The 23,741-nt window shown below is 37.1% G+C and overlaps 4 protein-coding genes across 4 annotated transcripts; 1 reads left to right on the plus strand and 3 right to left on the minus strand.

Annotated features, from left to right (window-relative positions):
- The first annotated feature begins 4,226 nt into the window (after nucleotides 1-4,226).
- LOC122049670 (small polypeptide DEVIL 11-like) lies at nucleotides 4,227-4,822 on the plus strand. Its single transcript, XM_042611030.1, has one exon. It carries the CDS (start codon nucleotides 4,360-4,362, stop codon nucleotides 4,615-4,617), a length of 258 nt encoding a protein of 85 aa, XP_042466964.1. The 5' UTR covers nucleotides 4,227-4,359; the 3' UTR covers nucleotides 4,618-4,822.
- A 5,377-nt stretch (nucleotides 4,823-10,199) lies between these two features.
- Nucleotides 10,200-10,511, minus strand: LOC122048868 (basic salivary proline-rich protein 4-like). Its single transcript, XM_042610384.1, has one exon. It carries the CDS (start codon nucleotides 10,509-10,511, stop codon nucleotides 10,200-10,202), a length of 312 nt encoding a protein of 103 aa, XP_042466318.1.
- A 262-nt stretch (nucleotides 10,512-10,773) lies between these two features.
- LOC122047855 (ras-related protein Rab2BV) lies at nucleotides 10,774-14,511 on the minus strand. Its single transcript, XM_042609364.1, has 3 exons — nucleotides 14,394-14,511; nucleotides 14,027-14,210; nucleotides 10,774-11,528 (listed from the first exon to the last, which is right to left on the minus strand). The coding sequence occupies exons 2-3, from the start codon at nucleotides 14,189-14,191 to the stop codon at nucleotides 11,037-11,039; spliced, it is 657 nt and encodes a 218-aa protein (XP_042465298.1). The 5' UTR covers nucleotides 14,192-14,210; nucleotides 14,394-14,511; the 3' UTR covers nucleotides 10,774-11,036.
- A 7,030-nt stretch (nucleotides 14,512-21,541) lies between these two features.
- LOC122048869 (elongation factor 2-like) lies at nucleotides 21,542-21,919 on the minus strand. The gene has a single exon (XM_042610385.1). It carries the CDS (start codon nucleotides 21,917-21,919, stop codon nucleotides 21,542-21,544), a length of 378 nt encoding a protein of 125 aa, XP_042466319.1.
- Nucleotides 21,920-23,741: the final 1,822 nt, after the last annotated feature.

The following is a 23,741-nucleotide window of genomic DNA, read 5'->3' on the forward strand; positions in this document are numbered from 1 at the left end:
TGAAGAGTAACTAAAAATGAAGTGTGAGAGAAGGATTTAAAGGGAGAGGTTTTGACATGTGTCAAGAGTTAAAGGGTGGGTAATTTAAGGGGAGGAAAGGTTCTTACATGTGTCAAGGGTTGGAGGGGTAATTTAAAGGGAGAGGGATGTTTTAACATGTGTCAAGGATTGGAGGGTGGGTAATTTAAAGAGAGTGAGAAGTTCTGACATGTGTCAAGAGTTGGAAGGGGGGTAATTTAAAGGTATGAGAGATTTTGACATGTGTCAAGGGTTGGAAGGGAGGTAATTTAAATATATGAGAGATTTTGACATGTGTCAAGGGTTGAAAGTGGGTAATTTAAAGGGATGAGAGATTTTGATATGTGTCAAGTGTTATAATGGGGCAATTTAAAGGGAGGAGAGGTTCTGACATGTGTCAAGGGTTGAAGAGGGTAGTTTAAAGGGAGAGTGGTGTTTTGACATGCGTCAAGGGTTGGAGGGTGAGTAATTTAAATGGAGAAGAGGTTTTGACATATGTCAAGTGCTGAAGAGGAGTAATTTAAAGAGAGCGGGGTGTTTTGACATGTGTCAATGGTTGGAGGATGAGTAATTTAAAGAAAGTGAGAGGTCTTGTCATGTGTTATGTGTCAAGGGTTGGAGGGAGAGATAATTTAAAGAGAGAGAAGATTCTGGCATGTGTCAAATTTGGATAGGGGTAATTTAAGTATCGAATTAAGAAGGTAATTTAAAGGAATAGAGAGATTCTGACATATGTTAAAAATTATATAAAATAAAAAATTGATAAAATAATAATAAAAAAATTTAAATAAAAATTAAATAAAATTGAAAAAAATAAATAAAATAAAACTAAATAAAAATTAAATAAAATTTGAAAAATATGATGAAAAAATAATAAATAAAATCGGTTAAAAATGAAACTAATTAAAAATTAAATAAATTTTAAAAAAATATAAATATTGATAAAAAATAATAAATAAAATTACTTAAAAATTAAATAAAAATGAAAACAAAAATGGTAAAAGTGTAATTTGGGGAGCAATTTGCTTAAGAAATAGAACACACATATTCATGCAAACATCCCCTTTGTAGGCTCATGAACAAGTTTGGTATTCAACTTGGTAAAAATTTATTTATGTTCGTTCGATACACACAAAATTAATTAAATGAACAAGGTTTAACAACTTATTAAACTAAATAAACAATCTTAAATACATATGTGTTCAACTCGTTAACGTGAATAACGTTCAAGAATAATGTTCGTAAATAATATTCGTAAATATTGTTCATGAACAACGTGCGTGAACAATATTTGTGAATCATATTTTTTAATAAAACTTTTATCAACCTACTAAATAAAAAAATTAAAATGAACAAATAAATTTATATTATTAAATTTAATAACCAATCAAACAAACTTAAAATATAAAAATTTCAAATAAGCATTAATTAAGAGTTTGATAACATCTAAACAAACCAAGTTTAAGTTAAGTTCAAACCAAACTCAAACTCATAACTAAGTCAAACTTGAACAATCATTTTAAAAGTTTAGTTCATTTTAAATTCAGCTTGACTTGATTAACTTATCAAACAAACTTAAACACCACACAGCTTAGTTCATCTTGACTTGTTTATAGCCCTATCCCTTTGTGACACAAGTCATACCAAGGCCATGAGCGAGCCGAACCTAAATGCGACCGGGCAAACCGCATTATGCATCCAGCAATGGAACCGCTCCGGTCGGACTGAACTAATTGGATGAATAAATGTTGAAAATGAAACAAATGGATCGAGATGAGCATTGAAGTGGCAAGGCAGTTCATTGAAGGCTATTCATTAAGGAAGTCTGAGGAGACAGCACTAGTTCCTCTGTACTGCATGCCTTAGTTTTCTTTTGGCTGTTTACTAGGAGAATGAACAATAATTAACACCCCCATTACATTTACTTGATTTTCTTATTTTTTAAAAACAAAACAATAAAAGTAGATTGTTATTATTATTATTATCTTCACTGTGGTTTCACGAGCATGCATGATATCACATCAGAAATGATGCATGATGGGCAGATCTAAAGCATTTATTTAATGGAGTAGAAGGATTAAGATATATATGGATAATGTTATTATTAATATCATAAATAAATAAAATAATATATATTAATTAGGGGTTGTTATTAGGAAATCATGATGACTCCTATCTTTTATTTATTATCAAAATACTACTTTATCTGTGTCGATATTTTTTTTTACAAGCGTAAAATATTAGAAGTATAAGGCAATTTGAAGGGACAGCTAAGATAGTAACATCACATTTTACTCCAATATTAATAACATTGTGATACACTAACTATATAACTATCATAATATAAATACTTTTATCTCTAGTCAACATTAATTAACTTTAGACAACATTATAATGTAATAGTTAAAAATCATAAATACTTTAATTTTTTTTTATCAACACCCATCTACATTCTATTAGAAGTCACTATCACATAATCTAGTACAATTGTAACCATTATACAAATAGCAACTATTACAATTGTATATCAATTTGTAAAATCATAATTATTATTAGCTATTGGACATACTTATTGTGTATATAATATATTTCATAAATACACATAAATTATATAAAATAAATATTTACGTCAATTAATTGAACAATATTATTCAATGCTAATATGATTTATTATATAAAAATCTTAATCATAAAATAAAATAGAAATTAAGTTATTAATCAAACCTCAAGTTATATAGTAAGAATATCTTATATCATCTGAAAAATTGATGAGATAATCGATGAGATACAGAGATGGATATATATATATATATATGTTGATATAAAAAGGATAAGAAGGAGAAAGTTGTAGCAAACATGAGAGAGGGAGAAGAGAGGAGAGAACAATGAAAAATTGATGAGAATTAAGGTGACGAGAAGAAGCGATACAGATAGTAGAAATTAGATTATGCGTCTATGATTTGAGAATGATAACTTAATTTTGAATTTTACCAAATCAATTGGGAGTTAGTTATTAAATGATCCAAATTCTTAATTAAATAGTAAAATAATTACACAACAACAACTATGTACAAGAGTGTGTATATAACTGTCCCCTCGGATGGGTATAGTGGCTAGCGCATGAGGTATTATCATCATAAGGTTTGGGGTTCGAATCTCGGCAAAACTGAGGTAAATGCCTCCCTTATGTGCTAGTCACTATTCCAAAAGCTAGTAGCCGCCCGTGATTTACCTCAACCTGGGACAGGTTGGCGGGGGCACGATTTACCTCAACCTGGGACGGGTTGACGAGGGTGCTAGGGGTGAGCGTATTTGTCTTTTTTTTTTTTGCCACCAAGAGTGTGTATATAACTATTTATTATTATGTTTACCATAATTTTTGTATAATGATCAGGGGTCGATTCTCAGGAACTAACGACTTGAAATTTATTCCATCATTTATCTCCTCGTGCTTCAGTTACTATTTATCCTCATACATATACCTAATTAGCTAGAAGAGAATGACATATTTACTATAATGAGACATAGATCAATTTTTAACATATATACTCTTGAGAAAAAAAACTCCTATTATATAGCCACTTAATGATCAACTATAAATTGTCCCCGTTATTTATACCTCTTTAGGGTGTAAAAAAAGAATTTAAAAGTAAAATATATTAATTTTTACCCTTGTTATTAAGTTATATTTTCATAATACTTTATTTATTTGTCATAATTATATTTTTAATAAAGAAGTGACATGCACAAAGGTGTGTTTCCTTGGACGGATCACTCTGAACATGCTCATCTTCGCTTCTCATAACTCACTACCACCTTCAGTTTCAATTCATTCGACGTATTTCATAGTCGAAATTCTCTGATTTTATTTATTTAAATAAATAAATAATTATTAATTATATTGATTGTTGCAGGTTATATATTTGTAGATATGCTGCAGAAATCTGCAGCAATCACGCAACAAGGCAACTGGTGAGCAACAGCAGGAGCAGCTATTTTGAGCTCTCAAGTCGTTTTCCTTCCTCTCTCCCTTTTGTTCTCATGTTTTTGTCTCAACAATATCCTTAATACCCTTCCTCCTCCCCTTGTTTTTCGATTTTAAAAGCAAAAATAATGGAAGAAAGTGTTTTTGTAAAACATGAGGGAAATAAACTAATTTAATATTGTTGTTAAATTTTAATTAAAAAAAAACATTGAAATTTTGTACTAATTTAAGAGGCAGCCAACAGAGGTGGCGATGCTCTCTTTCTCCTCTTTTAAAAGCTCATCATTGGGCAAGCTCCTCGGTGCTGTTTGGTGTTTGTTTACCCGGTGGAGCATTTCGTCGAACAGGTGAGCGGCATGGAGCTGTGCGCGGAGGAGAAGTGGAGGGTCTCGAAGAAGGAGTGTCGGAGCGGGAGCAGAGGTGTTGGGACGGGTGAAGGAGCGTACCTGAAACCGAAGGAGGAGGCGGCGGCGGCAGCGAGGAAGCAGGCGCCGGCGACGACGCCGAGGTCGTTCTCCAGCCGCTGCGCGGGGCTGGTGAAGGAGCAGCGCGCGAGGTTCTACATCATGCGCCGGTGCGTCACAATGCTCATCTGCTGGCGAGACTACTCTTGATCGATCGATCGATGGCCCGTAGGAGCGAGGCGATAGGGTAGATGGGTGGTATATTAGATCTGTTCTTTTTTTTCTGTGTATACCTTCGTTTTTGTCCCCTTTTTCTTCCCGCTTTAGGAACGCTGCGATCTGTTGAGCTCAAATGGGGCAACGAACGGAAAGAGAAAGCGACTTTGTTCCCGAAAAAAAGGCACCTTTTTTCTTCGGCTCTTCTTCTTCTTCTTCTCCGAGCTCGCTTTTTTTCATTGTTCCTGCTGGCTGAATGATTCGATTTCTGCTCCAAAACGTCGTTTTTTTTTGAGCTCGCGCTCTTCCTCCTTCTCCTTCTCCTACTAACATATTCCACTGATGGATTCGCAAGCGGCGGCGACGGCGGCGGTGGTGCGGTGATGGCGTCGACTGACATGGTGAATTGTTGGTTTCCGTGACGAATCATTTGTTTATTTCTCGCATTGAATGGGTTACGTCAGTGGAACGTATGGATGGCAACGGACGGGCTGCCGCTGGAATTATAAATTGCGTGTCGGGAATTCTGCGATGGAATCAAACAACGTGACGCTGCATCAGCGTCGTCCTCTCCGCCTGTTCTTCGCCAATCTGACAAGCCATTTCATCGATTAGTCAAAAATTTAAAAAAAGAAAAAAGACACGGTGATTAATCCACTAACCGAGATCGAAAATCGGAGCTTTGGCCGGCTCGACAAACGATGGCGCTGTCTTCCACTGCGATGCATCCGCTGTTCCGCCTTGGATTCTTCCGGCGCGCTCACTCGCAGGTGCTTTTTAGAGATTGAACTCGACGAAATCGCTGATTACGATCGACGAAAAATTGGGATTAAGCGGACGAAGTTGTTTGGTGGGGAACAGGACCATGGCGAGTTGGAGGGTGCGAGTTCTTGGCCAATGCGGACGCCGTTGCGAGATTTTGTCGAACAGTTTATCTGCAAAGAAATTGTCACGTGATTATCATATGGGGGTGGGGGAGTACGGTTCGGCAATTAAGCCGGCACGAGGGATGCACGTGGCCATGTGGGCGATAAGATAAAATAAAATAAAATATTTTTTTAATAATTATCATTTTAAATGAATATTGTAAGCTATAATAAACACTAATATATTATATTAAATTAGCTTTACGAAGCTCCATGGTACCTCTCTTCACCTCTTCCGATATATTTGTCTCGGGAAATCTTGACCGTTGACCGTTTTGCTTCGGGTTAGATCCCACAACAATGCCCTGTTTACTTCAATCAGGCGGCGGATTGATATTAATTAAGAGTAACTATTCAAAAACATTTTAATTTGTTTAGTATAGATCAATATGTGAAGGAGAACTTGACATAACTTGAAGATGACTCTTATCTAAACCCTGTATTAATAAGTACTTCCTTATCTATTGACAAGCCCTCCATCATCATCCACAAACCTTTTGCCCTAGAATGTCTTTTCAACCTCACATTGTAGTTCACAAGGTCTGATTAGTTCAACTTTGATCAAACTACTCAGAGATTGATCACCAAAAAAAAAAAAAAAAAACAAATGAACGTTGGAGGTAACAAGAAGCTGTAAATAAGATGTAACCGAAGCGATAAGCAATGCCAACGATGCAGAGCAGAGGTTGAATAGCTCGTGCATGTTCGATCGGGCATCACCAGCTGAGCAGCATCCAGAAATAACCCCAAGTTTGCAAGCAGGGCATGTGCCCTGCTGCCGCGGCCGTGGGTTGATACAGTTCGCAATGGGAGCTGCAATAAGTACAATAATTCATCAGGTACACCGAGAAAGTGGCCATTGCAGCAGCACCAATTCGATGAACAGTGAACACAATATTGAATCTGGAGATTAAAACGATTCGAGGGTGAACAGAAGAAGCATGAGACGATGGAACCCACGAGGACGGATGGTACACAGAAGGGTTGTGTCAACACAACTGGACAGTAAGGATTGCTTTCAAAAGTTTAAAAATAATAATGATCGAGAAACAAGGAACGAAGAACAATGGGAATCTATTGTTTGGAAGATTAAGACACCGAGTTATGCTACCAAATGCTTATCAGTTGCTACTCGTAAACTAGCAAAGAGTTAGGAGGGGAAGCATGAGCCGATGGAGGACGGATGGTACACAAAAGGGTTATGTCAACACAACTGAACAGTAAAGATTGCTTTTAAAAAAAACAGTGTGGTGGATGAAACTCTCTCTAGCCGTGTAGGTTCACATTCTTATGTTAAATTTTGCACTATTTCTGCAACTCAAACTAATGATTTCAATCAGACAAAAATTAGATGTGAAAATCTCACACAGATAATATTGAATTTATTGTTCACAGTCTTATGTTAAATTTTGTCAAAGACCCAGTGATATCATTAGACAAGGATTTTACAGACTCTCTTTCAGGATAATATTACTTTAAAAGTTAAAAAAAATTAAGAAATCAAAATCCCAGTATAGTATACTTTAAATATAAAATATATTAATTAAAAAATATTATTATTATTATTATATTTAATTACTATTAGGTTAAATTAATATTTGAAAATTTAAAATTAACTAAAATTTAGACATGATGATTAGGATAAATATTTTTAAATTAATTTTTTTTAATCATTTTAATGAGAGATTTTTTTTTCACATGTGTTTAAAATGAAAGAAATTACAAAAAATTAAAATATGAGAAAGAAAGAGAAATAATTAACTATTAAAAAATAATAGTTAAAAAAATTGAAGAAGAAAAAAAAACTCAATGGCCTCAGTGGGTCTCGCGCGAGGTCTCTGTAAGGCTATGGAGGCCTTCGTGTGGTCACGAAGCCTCATGAGGTTATGTCGATATCGGTACCATGCCGATCAACGGGCGAAACGATAAATTCCGCTCATGTCACCTATGCCACCTAATACAACATGAGATGTTCAATCATTCCAAGTACACGAACAATGGGAATCCATTGATTGGAAGTTTAATATCTTAATTCCTCAAAGTAAACACTAAGTTATGCTGCCTAATGCTTATCAGTTGCTACTCATAAACTAGAAAAGAGGAAGGAGGGGAGGCTTGTTTACCTGAGCAGAAGGAAAGGAGATGGATAGTGTAAAAAGTACAAACTGGCCTTATCGAGCTCACCGTGTACAATACGAGTTGCATTTCCTTTAGTCAAGCACCATCAAGCTTTCCAAGGGGCAATTTTGAAGAAGAGCCTTCCATAGAAACACTGATGACCTCCTCCTGCCATTTCCATGAAGGTAAATTGCGGAATGGATGACAAAAAAAAAAAAGAATGCCCTGAAAGCTGTGTTCCAGTGAAAAGATGTAGTTAACCAAACAAATTGTTGATTGAGAATTAAGTTTTGTCCATACATCCAAACAAAATTTATTTCATTATCAATGATTGAAATGATTAGATCACCCTTCTTTGAGGTCTAGTTAGTGATAGGATGTACTCAGGCTTCATTTATAGAAAAGGAAATGGATTGTGTCAATGAGGCAATAACTGACAAAATATGTTGTACCTTCAAACTTCATGATACTAATAGAAAAAAATATTTAGTAGTTTAGGACCTAGATCATATAAATTTTGAAACTCAGGAGACAACCACCCAACTAACATTATGATTTCCAAGAACACTAAAAAAATCTGACATCGCCAAGTGAAAGCAGAAACTAAACTTACAAATGGAGTTATGAACTAAATAAGCACTACCTTGCAGGAAGAGGTGTAGTGCAGGCATGAAAAGGCCAATTACCTAACAATTAGGTCACTTAAGGATGATACGCATCCTTGAGTCATTGAAAATTCCTAGTTTATTCACTCAGAAGCTATCTGATACCCAATTGAACTGCCAGAATAATTCTTTTTAAAGAAAATTGAACTATAGACATGAACCTTCCAGCATCCGTGAGGGTCAATAGAAATTGTAAAAGAGAATTTCATGCATGGCAATTGAAGTTCATTACACTTGACTTTTTCAGGTATAAATCCCAGGATTTACAGGTGTCTCTTACTCTCTATAAGTCTCACATACAAATTAGAAGTATTTCTCTATTTCTTCTCTAAGAACATAAAATTTGAAAGGTTATTTTGAAAAGTAACATAAACTTGAAATGCGAGGTCATGAACAATTCACTACAGTTACCTATGGTCAGGTAAAAACTGGTTCTCACCCTTGTTGATCCTCAGAAGACCCACAGTTGTCTTCGACACTACCTTTGTACAGGAAGAGCACTGATCGCTTCCTCTTTCATCGAACGAACTTTTGAACATTGTCAGAATCCAATGATCTTATAAATTGTTAATGGAGGAAGCTGAGCAAGAGGTCTTCTGATAAGCAAAAGAATGAATAGTGAAAAAGTGGAACATGTGGCATCATTAAGAACTAAGCAACCAAAACTATTTAATGCTAACTAAAGTAAAAAAATTTCCAATGGACATGCACATCAGAGATGATGATCTCAGTGGTGTCTTGGGGTGGAACTCAGTTATATCTGATAATTTAGCGGGATAACGGCTTTGCACTTCAAAGTGTTCTCTTAGCTTTTGTTCACTCTAAAATTTTGTTTGCTTCTCAATCTTGTGAGAATTCTTATCTGTTTACTATTTTGCAAGACAATCACTTCAAGTGCAACTAAGAATGGTAAAATCAGAACAGTTTGGATGAAGTTAAAGATCATGTTACGGCTAGTAGGATAGCATGAACACCCTAAGATAACATCAATGATAATTAAACGAAACATTTGTAAAATACCAAGAGTAGTTGACATTAGGTGTCAGAAGACTTTCAGGGATATATTTGTTGTTATCTCTTCGCCAGTTCTATATGAAAGACAAATAAGAACTAGTAGAATGTTTAAACGAATTCTGGAAATATCTACCATCACATATCCAGTTTACTCTCCTTGAACATTTAAATTAAGGCAAACTGAATCTGTTTTTATTAACATCTTTTGGAGCTATGGCCACTGCGATCACGTTGTGTGAGAGAAGAAATGCATCATAGCTAGCTACATTGCACCAACATCTAGGACAACTCTTCTATGATAACCAAAAGCAATATTTGGAACCGCCAGATATGAAATGAAAGAAACTAAGAATTAGCAGTGGATAATAAAGAAAACAACTGACCCTGATATCGATTTGCTCGATGAATAAATTGGGTATCACCGCCAGGACACTTGAATCTGTTTCCATCTCTGTAGGTCAGATTTTGTACCTTCATCTTCGTCGACGATCCCGAAATCCAAGGCTAAGGCGGACCGAGGCTGATTCCGATTTGAGCGGAAGCGGGACATCGGAGAGATATGACGCGCCGATCGCCTGAGGGATCCGTCGCCGGAGGGGGAGGGATTGAGGGAAAGTGTAGCCGAGCTCGCATGCTTCCGCTGCAAAACAATCAACGTTCGAGTGCTTTACGACGAGTCGGCGAGGCGAAATTTCATTTTACCCCCCTTTACTATCGAATTTCCAAATATCTCGACAATTTACAAATGTCTTTATCTTATTCAAGCTAATTTATTATTTATTATTCATAATTCATAATTTAAAGCATAATTATTCATAATTCACTCTGCGCGATCAGACTGCAGCCTGCAGGTTCAATAGTAGCCCGTCGGAAACGGAGGCGGATGGCCACCAAACGGCGGAAGCGCCGGCCGCTCTCCATGCTGCGGCGACGGCGCCATGTCATGGGAAGGCGGTTGCGCCGGCCGCCCAGGGGCAGGAGCCGGCGCCGGTGACCAGCTATGTTTCGGCGGCGGGCGGCCGTAGGCCCGAGAAGAATAAGAAGGGTAATGACCCAAAGCAGCGTCGTGCTGCTCTTCTCGTGCTTGATCGCTAGAAGCGACGCCGGCGGTCGAAGTGCTCAAGTTCAACAGCATTAGCAGTAACAGCGCCACAGACAGAGCCATGGCTTCCGGTCTCCTCGCACTCTGCTTTCTTCTTCCTCGCTTCCCGCAGTTATATAGCAAGCAAGGAGCTAGCCGGCTGGAAGGGTTTAGGAAGGGGAGGGAGTGATGCATGGGCACCCGTCTGTTCACGTACAAAGTGCGGTTGCAGTCATGCAGAGCGTCCTCGCTGTGTTATAATGTTAAAATAAAGCTCTTGCGGTATTTTAAGATTATAAAACAGTCAAGGGAAGCTTCATTTACTTCCAAGTGAAAGAAGAAGCACTAAAAGGAAACACAAATTGGAGCATTAAGTCGGATTTAAGACAAGAAAGAAAAAAAAAAATTAACAATCAAATTTCAGCAATTTTGCACACTAGGGTGTCACTGGTTGTTCGATGAGAAATTTCCCCTCACCGAGGAAAACTAGATTTAAAGCTCTAAAACACACTGCAAAAAAATTAGCAACAATAATCTACAAATATTTCTCATTTTTTTCCGAACCTTGAGAGTGTGACTAAATTGTGCTCGCCAGGGGATCATCATGATCTAGCTAGAACAACAGGAACTCTTTGAGCTCCCAGCATCTGAAGAATCAACGACATGGATGGTTGTGCCCTGCCCAGGGGGGCCTGAATTCCTCGCCGCCTCTTGTGCTGCGAGGGCCTTCTTGTTGATAATGTGGTAGATCTCAGTCAGAACCGTTTGGAATGCCTTCTCAACATTGTGTGATTCCAGGGCCGAAGTCTCCAGGAAAGAGAGCCCCTCCTTTTCGGCGAATTCCTGGCCATCATTTTCAGAAACAGCTCTCAGGTGTGTCAAGTCGGACTTGTTGCCGGCCATCATGATGACGATGTTGGAGTCTGCATGATCTCTGAGTTCCCGCAGCCACCTTTGCACGTTGTCAAAGGTTTGCTTCTTTGTTATGTCGTAGACAAGAAGCGCTCCTACAGCACCCCGGTAGTATGCGCTGGTTATGGCACGGTACCTTTCTTGGCCGGCAGTGTCCCAAATCTGTGCCTTAACTGTCTTCGCTTCTATCTGTTAATTCCGTTAATTGGCATTCAGAAGTCAGTCAAACAAATTTAAAAGCTGTTTTTGAGTTTCCCCTAATCAAAACAGAAGCTGTTTGCAACATAATTTATAAACAAAAACTAGAGATCTAAATTCCTTCCAACCTAAGATGTTCACAAGAGTTCAATCACAACTTAATTTTGCATAAGCCTGGGGTTTTGACCTGATGGAAAAAAAAACAATGTAGTAAAAACTATATATTTAAGTTCTTTCCAACTTGAGGTAGTTAACAAGAGCTCTCTCACAACTTAATTTTAGATAAACTTTAGATTTAAATCCAAAGTTAATTTTCAAATCAATTTACATAGCAAAATAGCACTAAAAGTTTGCAAGTTGATTTACAAATCAACCTAAGTCACTATTAATGTATAAAAGAAACAGATATTTAACTTCTTTCAAAAATTAGGTCAATGGTAATTCTCTCTTGCTTTAATTTGCATAAGCTTGGGATTTTGACCTTGCCAAATGATTTGCAAATAAACTTGCATGATGGAAAACAATATAAAATGGCCTGCAAACTCAGTTGCAAATCATCATGCAATAAGATTTCTAACAACAATAAATCAATATTTGACCCTCACCTGCCCTAAAATAGTCATGATAGGGTCTCCCACACATTTATTTTGACCCAGCAAATTGATACTAAATATCACCATTTCTCATTACAAAAGTTGATCGATCATTTTCCACTATGAAAGTTGATCAAATCAGCTTGTGGAATGAGAACTCAAAGCTCATGAAAAATTAAACTGAGGGACCTTCATGACCAACTAAGGTTGGAACTTGGAAGGAACTCAAATATCAAAATTCTATTCAAAATCCTGATGTAATGACTGCAGAACTGATTGCAATCAGCATGCATTTGCATTTTGGAGGGAACTTGAAAATCAAAGGAAATCTAGGAAAAAAGTATAGCTGGGGCTTGATTTGATATAAAATAGATACTAGAATGTGATTTGGTAAACACACACACACACACACACACACACGAGTTTCGGAACAAGCCTTTGTAGTTTGTTTGATGGTGCAATGATCATGAACTTAGATCCATCAAAAACACAAGCAACTTAAGACTATTTAGCAGGTCAATAGATTGCCCACCGAGTGTCCAGAATCATGCATCAATCAATTTGAAGCGATTGAAAGGCAGGAAAAGTAGAAGACTAGATAAGCAGTAATGGAAAATGCAAAACAATAAGCTGTCATAATTAATGTATACCTGAAACTACACCTACTAGGATATTTGACCCTGAAGCTTAATTCTCCAGTTATGATACACGGATACATAAACTTGCACCTCCACAATCAACAACTCTACATCTGCTGAAGACTTCAGCAGATGGTTGCATTCAATAAAAACATAAGCATGTACAAAGAAAATTCTGACCAACTGAAAGTTGATCTCGGAATGCTATCATGTAAAGCACTTTCTGTTACCAACTGTCCAAGCCATCAAAAACCAAGCTAAGTGACTGAGCAGAAGGGAAAAAAGATAACATCTAAGAGTAATCTGTGCCAAGTTGTTCCATATGTTGGGTATGATCAATACTGCCCATTCCACCAGCATTTGATGAATAATTGAAAGACAGCTTAAGTTTGGGATTAAGCAATGTATTTCACAGGTAGCTAAAGGACCGCTTATCGTAATTCTATGTACCATTGCCTCTGATGTGATCCATTTTAACATTTGGTAATTGCAGTCTCAAGCCATGGTAATAGCATAACTAAAAACAGAGTGATGTAATTCTACATATTCACATTAACATTGCTACAAGTATATATGGTCAATACTGTCCAATCAGCCAGCATTTGATGAGTAATCGAAAGGCAGCTTAAGTTTGGAATTAAGCTATGCATTTCATGTGTAGCTAAAGGACCACTGATCGTAATTCTATGTATCATTACCTCCGATGGGATCCATTTTAACATTTGGTAGTTGCAGTCTCAAGCCATGGCAATAGCATAACTAAAAATAGAACAATGTAAATCTACATATTCACATTAACAGTGCTACAATTATATATGGTCAATACAATCCGCCAGCATTTGATGAATAATTGAAAGACAGCTTAAGTTTGGGATTAAGCTATGCATTTCACGTGTCCGATCGTATGTATCATTGCCTCCGATGGGATCCATTTTAACATTTGGTTGTTGCAGTCTCAAGCCATGGAAATAGCATAACTAAAAAGAAAGCGATGTAAATCTACATATTCAGTTAACATCGCTACAATTATATATCTAAAAATCATGCATGATAAAGATAGATCATAGATAGATAGAAGGCGAGCATAGATCATAGATAGATGGGAGGCGCGAATAGAAATCTCACGGGCACGAAATAGATTGGACGTATAGTAGATCAGCATCAAGAACGACAGGATCAAAAGTTCATTACGGTCGTATCTAACTCGGATAGCACAAACAGACATTCAGGAAAGGGCAAGGGACAGGAGGCATCTGACCTGAAGGGTCTTGGTTGCGAACTCGACGCCAATGGTGGACTTTGAATCCAAGGAGAACTCGTTGCGGGTGAATCTGGAGAGGATGTTGGACTTCCCGACGCCGGAGTCCCCGATGAGGACGATCTTGAAGAGGTAATCGTACTCGTGGTCGACTCGGTGAGCCATTTCCGCCGCCGCCTCCTCCCTGCTCCCCGATCCGCATCAGATCCACCAAAAACACAACGAAAGGAGGATCCATCCCCCGATTTCGAAGAATCGAGATCGAAGTTGATCAGAAACGGAATCGAACATCGAAACCAACCATTTGCAACGGAAATCGAACGGGAGAAGGAAGCAACGAGAAGGGATTGGGAGATCAGAGCGTTACCTGGTGCGGAGATCGGATCGAAGGGAGAGAAGGAAGAGGGCGAGACTTGAGCGATTAGAGGAGAAGGAAAGCGTGAGGACGTCAACGACGAGGAGAACGGAAACGAGGCGACCACGATTGTAATAAATAAGGAAGTTTACTTTGAATTGATTTCTAAAATTTTAAAATTATTTCGATTCACTAATTATTCACTCAATTATTAAACCAGAAAATTAATTATTAAACAATAAATATTTTACCAAATAATGGTCATTAATTAATGATTTTTTATAAGTTAGAAAATGTGTTTAAAATTAGATACAAGTTGAAATATAAAATAATAAATTTATTTAGTAAACTTTTGATAATGGATCCACTAATATTTTGACCCAGGGTTTGCTTTAGGCATAGACCATTAATATCTATCCCTAATTTTTATTAGGACAATCATGTATTATATATATATATATATATATATATATTAAAAGAGGATGGAAAAAATAGGCTCATATGACAAAAGATTGCACAATCTTATTTTCTAAAAATTGGAATCATTATTTTTAATATATTAAATATATTTTTATAAATATTTTTTTAAGAGAATAGGAAAAAAATAAGGCCCAAGTGAATAAATATTTACATGATCTCAATCTTGATTAAAGCTTCAGATTTCGCAAAGATCTCATTATGATTCCAATGAATAGAGTTATAAAGGAGCTCTTTTTTTTAACAAATTAATTTTATTTTTAATTATGGATGTTATTTTATAAAATATAATCTATCCTTTTTCAATATCTCTCATCCTAGCCTACTTTCGTTAAGTTTCTCACTCGTTGGAGATGTTTTCTTCTTTAATCAATAAAAACATGAATTAGAAATTTTTTTATCTTATCCATACCATGTAAAATAAAAAAGTTAATTTTTTCTTTGAGTTCCACCTCTTCCCCATTTTCAACTCCTCTCTTTATGCTTCATTGAGATTGGAGAAGAGAAACTGTACTGACATTAACATGTTGATCCGGTTGGTGTTCTATGCTATTTGCTTAATTAAATTCAAATGTGATGCATTCGCACATATTGTGTCTAATCAAAATGGAAGATTTTATTATTTTTATAGCAATAACGAGTTCTTTCATTTCACTTATTTGATAGATATTAAATTTAACTTTAATTTAGATATATTTATAGTCATAATTTTTTTGATTTTCTCTCTATTTCCATTCTATCATTTACAACTATTCTGATTTAGGTGATGAAAAATACGATTTATTTTTTCTTTTGCTCTGTGCCTAGCTAAAAAGGCTCTCATTTAGTTCTTGATAAATGATAATGACTGGTTTGGCCTCATTACGATCTTTGTTTTCTAAGGATTGTATTGAGTCTTATCATTTTATACATATATTTTTTATTTATTTATTTTTTATGCTTCGTCGATGACAATGAGTTAAGAATGGGAGCATGATTTTTTTTTTCTATTGTTATTATATTTCATCGTTCTTATTTCCTTAATTTTATTCCTTTTGTATGGATTTTTCTCTCCTCTTTCATTTAAGACTAAGTAATTAGACATATTTTTATATTTCTTTATTTTTAAATAATTTTGAATATATTTATTTTTTTAGCTAAATAAATTGTAAATTTATTATCTGTTAGGACTGAAATGTAGCCAGAGGAGGAGGGGGGTGAATAGCTCGTCGCGATCTCGTGCTTGTCGTTGCTTGTTTCTTGTGATGATGTGCAGCGGAAAATACAAGAAACAACACACTACGACGCTAACACGTAGATTTACTTGGTATCCACCTCAAAAAGAGGTGACTAGTCTAAGGATCCACACACTCACACACCCTCCACTATGAAAACCCTCCTTTATGGTAACTACCAAAGGTGGAGAAGCCTTACAAGCTCACAATACAACAATAAGAAAGAAAGAAGCAAAATACAAGTGAATCTTACAAGATTACAATAAAACCATAACTTCTTCTTCTTGTTGTTGTAACTCGCCTCTTGACTTGGACGTGCCTCCAAGAACCTTCAAAATCTGGTGGTGAGAGTGGAGAAAATCGCCCTAAGCTGTAGCTGCAGTCGTGTGTCGAAGAGGATCGAAGAACTGCTGAGAAAAACGCTCGCCAACGTTTTTATCTGTGCTAACGGTCGAATCCCAATCGATTGGATTGCTCCCAATCGATTGGGGAGGCTTTGGATCGATCGACCGTTCGATCTAGAGCGCTTTTGTGCTCTCTGGAATCGCCCTGAATCGATTGCCCGATCGATTCAAGGCTTCTCGAGCGATCCCAGCGCTCCAATCGATCAGCCGATCGATTGGAGGTTTCAATCGATCAACTGATCGATTCAGAAGCTTACTGTTCGCTCAGAAACTCTCCCAATCGATTAGGGAAGTTTTGATCGATTACCCAATCGATCCAGAGCTTTTCTACACAAACTCGCGTCAACCAATCGATTGACCAATCAATTGGACCCCCCCCCCCCAATCGATTGAAACCCAAAAAACTGTGTAGAGCTTGAAATTAGCTTTGTGTCGCATCTGAGATCACCTCATTCTGATATCCGAGTCAAAAGTTATGGCCTTCGGAAGTTTACTACATCCGAACTTCCTAATTCCATGCCAACTCCCTATTGGACTTACGACCGCTAAGAGTTCGGTCAACTTTTGACCCATCTGGACTTTCTCTTTGCTAACTTTTCGTTGGACTTCTAATCACCAAGTATGGTACTCCGTGACCCACTTAGATTTACCGTCTCATGCCAAGTGTCCAATCCTCCATGACCCACTTGGACTTTCACCAGATGTCCTGTCATCCTTGAACCATCTGGATTTTTCGTGCCTGGTTTCACTCACCAGGACTTTAACTTCTGCCTAGCTTCACTCACTAGGACTTTCCCGACTGCCTGGCTTCACTCACGAGGACTTTCCATTTACCTGGTTTCTCACCAGGACTTCCCAATTGTCTGGCTCCTCACCAAGACTTTTTCCTTTGCCAAGATCACACTTCGACTTTCAGTTGCCTGGCTCCTCACCAGGACTTCCCAAATGCCTAGCTCCTCACCAGGACTTTCTCCTTTGCCAAGATCACACTTGGACTTTCCAATTTACCTTACCTCCAGTTAGGACTTCCATACGCCTAACCTCCAGTTAGGACTTCCACCACTGCCTAAACTCCCATTAGGACTTCACCACTGTCTAACCTCCAGTTAGAACTTCCCCAGTCAAGTCTTCTGTCATCCCTGACCTACTTAACTTATCTTCTTATCAACCTGGTCAACCCTTTGACCATCTCCACAACTGGACAATTGCCCTAGCAATCTCCATATATTGTCAAACATCAAAACTCAAATCCCGACTCAAGCTTGACTCGACTCAAGCTTAGTCAAATTGGTCAACTTTGACTAAGGGAAATTGCCCCAATATTATCAACTTGAGGTGTATTATTATATCTAATAATAATACTCTATTTAATATAGTAAAACTTATATTTTTTTTGAATTAGGTTATCAAAATATGATTATGACAATTTAATTAATAATTTTGCATCTCAATGAGAAAATTAAATTTTGTAAAAAGTATTTTTTAAAAAATAATATTTTAATTTGTTAAAAAAATTAATCCATATTTTTATTCCAAATTTGAATGAAAAAAGGTAAAGAAATTTATTTTTAAACAATATAAAAAAAAAAATTTTCCACCTAGGATCAAGTCTGTCCTATTTTGACTTCTATCGTGATAAGACATCATTTGCTGCTACCGTGATATCATAGCCCAGGGACATTAGGAGTTAACTATGTTGAGTAATAAAGAACATCTAGTTGTTTAATATTCGTTCAATGAATTTAAGCTTGAGCAGTAAAACTTCTAATATAATAAATATTGAAGTTTTGAGATATTGACGACAAATTGTTAAAGATATTCTGATTCATCTCTATTAAGATACAAAGAAGATAAGAAGTTGTCCGGCTACAGTATAACGGTAAGATGCTTATGCAGTTAAAAAGATATTCATGGATCGGATTGATTATCTCGATCTAGAATTAATTAATCCGTTTGAAGAATAGGTTTAAAAAAAAAAAACTCAGCTCGGCATAAGATACGATGAGATTGTTGCGTGCATAAATTTATTATTATATATTTTATTTTTTAAATTCAATGGTTAACCGTCCAGACTCAATACATTTTCTCGTCAAAATGGTATTAATAAATAAATTATGTCGAGAGTTTTTCAACTATATGATCAATTTAAATTTTTCGACGAATCGACGAAGTAAACATGAATTAGATATATTTTAATTTTAATTAGTACTAATTTTTAAAATATATATATATATATATATCTTATATATAATATTAACTTTTTTTTAAAAAAAAATCTCAACGGGAGACGCCACTTCTCTGACGAAACATCCATCATATATATAAAGATAATTACGCTTATCTTATATATCTATCACAGTCTATTTCCAAATTATATAAAGGAAGTAAATCATGAGATCAATTTATTATGGATAATCAAATTAACTAGAAGATGAAAGAGATTTTTTTTTCACGAGACATGTCTATAAAAAATTATTCTTCTATCCCAATGGAACAAGTGCGTCCGTCAAATTTTTTTGTTCCAATTATGACTTCAGGCTTTTTGCTCTGGCTAGGTAGATTTTATCATCATATGCTCGCTACATCTTAAATGTTGTGTTAGCAAATACTGTAATACAGACATCGCATTATCTCGCAATGACACTTTGGATGCCACATTAATCTTTTGCACCCATAATATTTTTAAGGACAGTGCTAAATTATCAAAATCTAGCCAAAAATATATTTTGTAAGTTATTATCAAGGACATTTTAATAATATCATATTTATATATTAATTACATGTACATACATATATTACAATTCATTTCTAACTAGCCAACAAAATTTACTATATTTTTAAAGTTGCATGATACCTTATTTGTCTCTTTGACCCTACCCTTATATATAAATCATTAGGTAATCATTAAGTTAAATCAAATGATCATTGGATTTATTCTCTTTTGAGCGGTCAATAAGATAGTCAATTGCTTGTAAGTCTATGTAATTCCTCTTCAATTAGTTTACAAACTATTGTAAGTCTATGTAAAGATTTAAGACTTGAATGGGTCGACAAATATGACTAAGGAATTCATTCCATAGTCGAAGGATTCATCCATTAAATCCTAGGTCGATTACTCATGTTCTAGATAGATACAGTAGACGGTCAATCCATTAGTCAATATATTTACTGATGTGTGCAGACTCTGGAAACTGTCGATGAAGGGAATGAAGATACTAGAGATGCACTCAAATAGAGGATTAGACTGGCCAAGGAACAGATTTTGGATTTTCTGGAGGTGCGATAGGTTGAAGAGTGAAGATGGAGGAGAAAGGGTAGAATTTGGTGGAATGGAAGAGAATTCGAAAGCTCTCTCATTACTTTTATGAGGGGCTATTTAGTTGTCTGAATAGTACCTCGACGTCACCTGAAATATCATTATTGTAGGAGCTAGTAAGGAAATCAAATCTGGCGGCTATTGGTTGCCTCTCCACTTACCTAAAGTTATGTGTCAGTAGAGGGCATCTAGGAGATCAATCTGACAACCTCATAATCGCTCCTTCATTCATAGGATGTCATGTGCCGAGAATATTCATGATCCTTGTTGTCGAGCCTGTGGAAGGCATAGGTTCATCTTGAAAGTGCATGCCATACATACAGAGAAGTTTATTGCCACCTCGTTCCCTTCCGAAACCCTAGCGTTATGCAATAGATCAACAATGGACTTCAACCCCGATGGTTGGAGCCCTCCTGATACAGCATCCCCCTTCTCCTGCAGAAGTTGCTTATGGCTTCCAATGATAACAAGGTCGATGAGATTTGCATTACTGATATCTCTGGTGAAGTTACAACTTTTAAAACTTGTGCAAAATTTTGCTATTGAATGACTGTGACACTCATGCTCACAATGCAGTTGTCACTCGATGTGCAGCTGAGTACTTGGGGATGCATGAAACATTGTGAAAGGAACCTTGCATACAAAATTGAAGTCTTCCTCTGGACTAGCATATTTCGTAGTTGGAAAGATTCAATCATAGTTCTTCACACGATAAGGTCTCTTCTACCCTAGGTTGAGGACTTTGAATTGATTACTCACTGCATATATTCTATTGGCTCCAAGGTTGTGTTGATACTTGATGGAGCCGATAACTATTGAATTTGTTGATTTACATTTTACAATACCGAAAGTGATCTTCTAAACATTATGAGTCACACACAAATATTAGGAAATAGACATCCAAAAATTACTCAAAATTTTAGGGAAAAGAATGGCGTGACCAATTAGTATGAATCAAAATTGTCTTTTACAATTAAACAAGATGCTTATATATATTTAGCCCTAAATATGCAAAGGAAAGAAATGCGGATAGTAAAAATTTCTAAACATATTAAAAATATAAAAACAAAAATTAATAAAAATATCCTAAATACCAAACTTAGAAATTAATAAAAATATCCTAAATATCAAACTCATAAAAATAATAAAAATATTAAAATTATTTTCTCGATTTACTCTTCTATCTGCATCATTAAACATTCTCCTCATAATGGAGAAAATTCAACCTTAAATTTAGAATAATATTAGGTGGTTGTCCAAGAGAAAGATCCTATAATATCAAATTGTCAGAATCTATTAGCCGTTGCTGAATTTTAAAAATCCTCAACGATCTAAATGTAACTTTATTTTCAAACTTGAGAAGCTAAAAATTAATTTTGCATATATTGGAGCTTTGACGCAATGGTAAAGTTATTATCATGTGACCAAAAGGTCACGGGTTCGAATCCTGGAAACAATCTCTTGTAAAAAGCAGGGTAAGATTGCGTGCAATGAATTCTTCCCCGGGACCCCGCATGACAGGAGCTTCGTGCACCGGACTACCATTTTTTTTTATTAATTTCATCTTCGAAAAATCTGTCATCATCCATAAAAACATCTTCTGATTCGGGTTTCTAGGCTCCTTGTGTAAGTTGAAGCCTAAGTACAAATTCCTCAACTTCTGTAATTACAATATTTTTCCTCTGCTAACGCTCCTTCCTTTGAAGCCCACTAAAAACCAGACACAATAGAATCCTTGTTCTCATTAAGTTAATGAACTCCCTTGCATATATCAACCACTATGTTCAAACCAGTAGCCTTAGGCCCAAAGCACCAAATCTTCTTAGCGAGATCCTTATCCCAGCCAAACTCCTCAGATAGGATCTTTGATCTCACTTTAGGATCATTTTTTGGGTCAATACGCCCTCCATCAATGGCCTCAACGAGGGCTTCTTCCATTGGTTGGGCTTCCATATAAAGCCTGTTGGGATTGTTTGGATATTTGCTCATAACACTCCTGCTTGATTTCTCCAACACAGTTTCATGGAAAGAAACCACAGGATCTGAAACAATGATCTCTCCTCCCATGAAATCTTCTTGCAAATCTTTCAAGCATATCTCAATATGTAGCTCACTAGCACCCACCATGGGATTTGATTTCGCTAAATGTTTTAAGCTTTCTATGAGTTTTGGAAAATCAGTTCGCTCGGTCGCTCACCCAGTTCGCCCGGCCGCTCGCCTAGTTTGCTCGACTGAACACCCATTCGCTCGGCTGTTCGATCGCTTGGCCTCTTAGTCCGCTCGGCTGAACGCTCACTCGCCAGGCTGCTAGCTCGGTCTGCTCGGTCGGTCACTCGCCAAGCCACGCGCTCAGTCTGCTCGACCGATTACTCGCTCAATCGCTCGCTCGGTCCGCTCGACCACTCAGCCCTCTGCCCGGTCGGACATTTGGTGGATTTGCTCGCTTGGTTGCTCAGCCTGCTTGGCACTGTACAGTCTGCCTTCAGCACTGAGCAGAAAATCAGTCCTTGCTGGCAGCCTGAGATTATCTGTTCAGATCATCTCGACAAATAAGTTGAATTTAATTACATTTAACTACAATTGCCACGTGATGCAGTGATGATGAGGGGCCTCATCCCGCGGAGGATAGCGACCACAGTGGAGGTCAAAATCAAGGTGGTCAACACGCAGATAACATCGGCTGGTCGGGCAAGAATGCCCCGACCGGGGGCTAGGGCTGTAAATAAACCAAGCGTTCGTGAACAAATTTGGTGTTCGGCTTGGTAAGAGCTTGTTTATCTTCGTTCAATATATATAAGATCAATTAAACAAATAATCTTGAACAGCTTGTTAAGTTAAACAAACAATCTTGAACACATATGTGTTCAGTTCGTTAATGTTCGTGAACAATGTTCACGAGCCATATTTATTAATAAAACTCTTTGCAATATGCTAAATAAATAATAAAATAAAATAAATTTTAATTATTAATCTTAATAACCAATCAAACAATTAAACATTTCAAACAATCAAAAAGCTACAATTGAGAGCTTGATAACATATAAACTAACCAAGCTCAAATCAAACTCGAACCAAGCTCAAGCCAAACTTAAATTGAGAGCTTGATAACATTTAAACGAACCAAGCTCAAGACAAGCTTCAAATAACCTCAAGCTCATAAAAGATAAACCAAGCGAAGCTTGAACATTCATTTCAAAAGCTTGGTTCATTTTAAACTCGGCTTGGCTTGACTCGGTTATCTTATCAAACAAGCTTGAACACCCCAAAATTCGACTTGGCTTGACTTGTTTACAGCCCTACCGGGGGGCAAAAGGTCCCGGTTTGATCCAGCCTTCGACACGGGGAGGTCAAATGACCGACGCTTAATGGAGTATTAGACGCCGGACGAAGGAAGAGACGATGTGCAAAAGTCGGGTCGAGCGGCTACCTCGCTCGGCCAGACAGCAGAGCTCGACATTGGCAGAGCGGAACTTCGGCCGCTCCGTTTGGCCAGGCAGCAGAGTTCGAGATTGATAGACCGGAACTTCGACCGAGCGGCTACCCCGCTCGGCCAGGTAACAAGTTTCAACATTGGCAGAATTTCAATTTCGACCGAGCGGCTACTCCGCTCGACCTGGCAACAGGTCTCGACAGTGGCAGAGTGGAACTTCGGTTGAGCTGACACACGCACAGGAGTAATGAGGTTCTGGCCGACCGGACGGAACACCGGAGTTGCAAAATTCCGGCCGAGCAGGTTGGCCGCTCGGCCTAGTAGTACACTCTGATATCCATCGACATCCTTTTGGGAGTTGGTGCCGCCGACACCGGGTATGGACAGCCAGAAGATCGTTCGGCGGAAGCTTCCACTGTCACTTCAGAGATATGCTCGGTCCGTTAAGGTACTATATCAGTGACACTTTACTAACAAATCTTTTCAGGAACAACTTTAGAAAGCGTGCATGCGTGCTAC

This window comes from Zingiber officinale, chromosome 2B (genome assembly GCF_018446385.1).
Source record: "Zingiber officinale cultivar Zhangliang chromosome 2B, Zo_v1.1, whole genome shotgun sequence".
In the NCBI taxonomy this organism is placed as follows: Eukaryota; Viridiplantae; Streptophyta; class Magnoliopsida; order Zingiberales; family Zingiberaceae; genus Zingiber; species Zingiber officinale.